At 33.0% G+C, this 3360-nt stretch overlaps 1 protein-coding gene across 1 annotated transcript; it reads right to left on the bottom strand.

Moving 5' to 3' along the window:
* Positions 1-257: 257 nt before the first annotated feature.
* Positions 258-3009, bottom strand: LOC134279985 (uncharacterized). Its single transcript, XM_062762388.1, has 3 exons — positions 2885-3009; positions 2629-2836; positions 258-314 (listed from the first exon to the last, which is right to left on the bottom strand). The coding sequence occupies exons 1-3, from the start codon at positions 3007-3009 to the stop codon at positions 258-260; spliced, it is 390 nt and encodes a 129-aa protein (XP_062618372.1).
* Positions 3010-3360: the final 351 nt, after the last annotated feature.

Below are 3360 nucleotides of genomic sequence, written 5' to 3' on the forward strand. Positions count from 1 at the left end.
ATGTAAGGCAGAGCTGAGAAATACGTTAGTTTCGAATTTCCAAGATTTTTGTTTAAAAAAAATAACAAACTCTATCTGAATAAATTTTCACTGAAAATAAAATTTTTGATATCAATGTAAGTTTTATCAATGAAGATTCGAATTTTTTACGTCATCAATTACATATATGTATTGCATCTTAGTTTCGTATTTTCATGACAAGTATGGCGGCCGCCATAACCGGAGGACATGACATGATAACAACGATCTCTCGGTACTTACATCGCCCTCAGACTGAGTATTCTGTGCTGTGAAGACGTATAAAAGAATTCAGACTACAAAATACGAATGTGGATTATGTCATAGATACTTTACAACCATGCAGTCTGTGCAGTATCATTTACACACGATGCACGGAAAAAGTATGATTTTTAAAGGCATCAAAATTAATATATAACGTTTCGACCCAAGAATAATACGGTACAGTACAGATAAGAGATGTAATTTTTTAGTTGTTAATAAATATATATGTTTTTTTTTTACAAAGATCAAGAAGTTTTTTCTAGAATGTTTCATTTTCTAACAACTTGTGTAAAGTTATATGATAGAGAAAATTCGGTCGATCAAAGTTGTGTCGTGAAAAGCGAGATATTTCAAGCACAGTATGATCAATATAAGTGATTAATCTAAATCATGAAAGAACATAAGTTATCAATTTGAAACTAATTGTTTAGAGATTTCATGATTTATTTTTTCAGATAGTTGTTGAAAGCATGTTTTTAATAATAGCAGGGGCTTGGTCAACAATTGCATCTGCATTCAACAGTTGTATTATGAGAGTAATGAATGTTTTCTGTCGTTTTTTTTTTTTAGTCTTCATGAAAATTCATAATTATACCCTGAACTCTACGTTTTTTCTGTCTTGAAACTGAAAATTACCAATATTCATATATATTCATCATTTGTTCATGAACTACATTTTATGAATATATTCATGAATAAAATTCATGAACCATCTTTATGAACCAGTCATGAACCATTCATGAATACATCATGAATGTTCATGAACGATTCATAAAAGTTACTGAAATTATGAAATTCACCTTGCAGGGGAATGGATAATCTTTTCTAAAATATCTAATCCCCTTATTTCAGACACTGAGAGGTTTAGAATCACCAAATCTTGTAAGTTGATGCATCTTAGGGCCTTGAAACACATTCATGAAAAAGTAGGTCACTGTGACCTACTTTTGAATTTTTTGCAGGCATCTGTTTTCAAATTGTTTAAAAGGCATATTTTGAATACTTTCAGACCTATGATCAACAAACTTTGTCAGTTGATGCATTTTGGGTCTTCGGAATATGTCAACCAAAAAGTAGGTCACGGTGCTTTATGGCTATATTTAAGTATCTTAGGTACTTATTGGCTTAGAATCATTAAAATTTGTCAGTTGATGCAATTTGGGTTTATGGAGAACGTTGACCTAAAAGTAGGTCACGTGACCTAGTTTTGAATTTTATGGCTATATTTAAGTATCCCGGGTACTTACTGGCCTAGAATTGTTAAACATTGTCAGTTGAGGCATATTTGAATTTCGGAGAATGTCAACTAAAAAGTTGGTCACAATGACCTACTTTTGAATAAAATTTCGGAAAATGTCATCCAAAAAGAAGGTCACTGTGACCTACTTTTGACATTTTATGGATATATTTAAGTATCTTAGGTATTTATCTTTGTCAGTTGATGCAACCTTGGGTTTATGGAGAACTTCGACCAAAAAGTAATTCACGGTGACCTAGTTTAGAATTTTATGGCTATATTTAAAATATCCAGGGTACTTACTGGCCTAGAATTGTTAAACTTTGTCAGTTGAGACATCTTGGGTTTTAGGAGAATGTTGACATGAAGTAGGTCACAGTGACCTTCTTTTGAATATCTTGGGTATTTATTCGCTTAGAATCATCAATCTTTGTCAATTAAAACATCTTGAATCCTCAGAAAATTTAAATAAAAAAGTAGGTCACTGTGACATACTTATGATATTTTATAGCCATACTGAAATATCTTTAGCCCTAACTGGCTAAGAATCATCAAACTTTGTCAGTTCGTGCATCTTGGGATACTAAGAGTTAGAGGCTTCAATAGAAGTGATAGATTGTACAATTTATCAGAAGAGCGATTCAATGCCCTTGGGCCTCTTGTTTTAACTCACCTCAATGAAGTGGGGGGGGGGGAGCTTAATATGTGATACCATTGGTGTTGGCGTCCTAGGTTGAGTTTTTGGTGCAGTTTTTATGCCTCCGTAAACGAAGTTTCAGGGGTATATAATTTTTGTCATGTCCGTCCTTCTATCTGTCTGTTTGTCCACAAAAACTGTAACCTTGCCCATAACTTTTGATTTAGAGGAGCTATACCTTTCATATTTCTCATGTGTATTTCTTGTGACAAGACCTTATTTTGTGTACCACAAAATTTGACCTTTTGACCTTGACCTTGAAATTTGACCCACTTTATACAAAAATTCCAAGATTTTACTTTTATCATATCTTTTGAACAGTAGATACCAGAAAATTGTTGAAAGTCTTGAAACAAACATATTGTTTTAGATTAAAGCAAATAAATGACGGAATGAAATTGGGCTCACTTACAGGTGGAATCATGGTGTCTACATACGGGCTGAATCCAAAAATTCTCTCCTCTCCCATTACAGACACAATATCTTCTTCTATTGGGCTTAAAGGTATAATCTCCAATTTTCCACTCCCCGTCTTACAACTTTCTTTCTGGACGGCAGAAGCTCTCTTCTTTGTACCCCTCTTCACATCATCCCACTTCTTTTTAATTTCTTCGACAGTTCTTTTTGAGAATGAGACAGCATTTACAGATTCAAAAATTTCCACTCACACTTGTTTTTTCTCTGTATTGTTGATCATGTCACTGAATTTTGAGTTGATGATATCTGAGCCTTCTTTAACTAATATTTCAAGTTCTTTTTCACTAAAGCGCGGTTTCTTTTTTCTATCTTCCATAATTTCAGCGTTAATTGTCAGAATTTCAATGATGTCATTTTTTTAGTCATGACGTCACAATAGGTTCACAGGACAAAAGAGGTATAAAGAGAATCTATCTAAAACTATGTACAAATATATATGTTACGCCGAAAACGTTTATTATTTATTGCAGCCCGGAGGACCGGGCTGCTCTATACATATAAGTTTAAGTGTTGGTGTATGGTGATTGGGGTGGGAGAAGTTATTCAGAATCAATGTTTTTCTAAACATTGAAAAGATTGTTAATCAGAATGTTCTTTCCCTTTCTAAATTACGAGATACATAATATGCTTACTTACATAAACTGAATATGTAAAAATAAATAGGTTT

The sequence above is a fragment of the Saccostrea cucullata genome, unplaced genomic scaffold (assembly GCF_032062105.1).
Source record: "Saccostrea cucullata isolate Sc308-1 unplaced genomic scaffold, CSIRO_AGI_Scuc_v1 ctg5975, whole genome shotgun sequence".
Taxonomy (NCBI): Eukaryota; Metazoa; Mollusca; class Bivalvia; order Ostreida; family Ostreidae; genus Saccostrea; species Saccostrea cuccullata.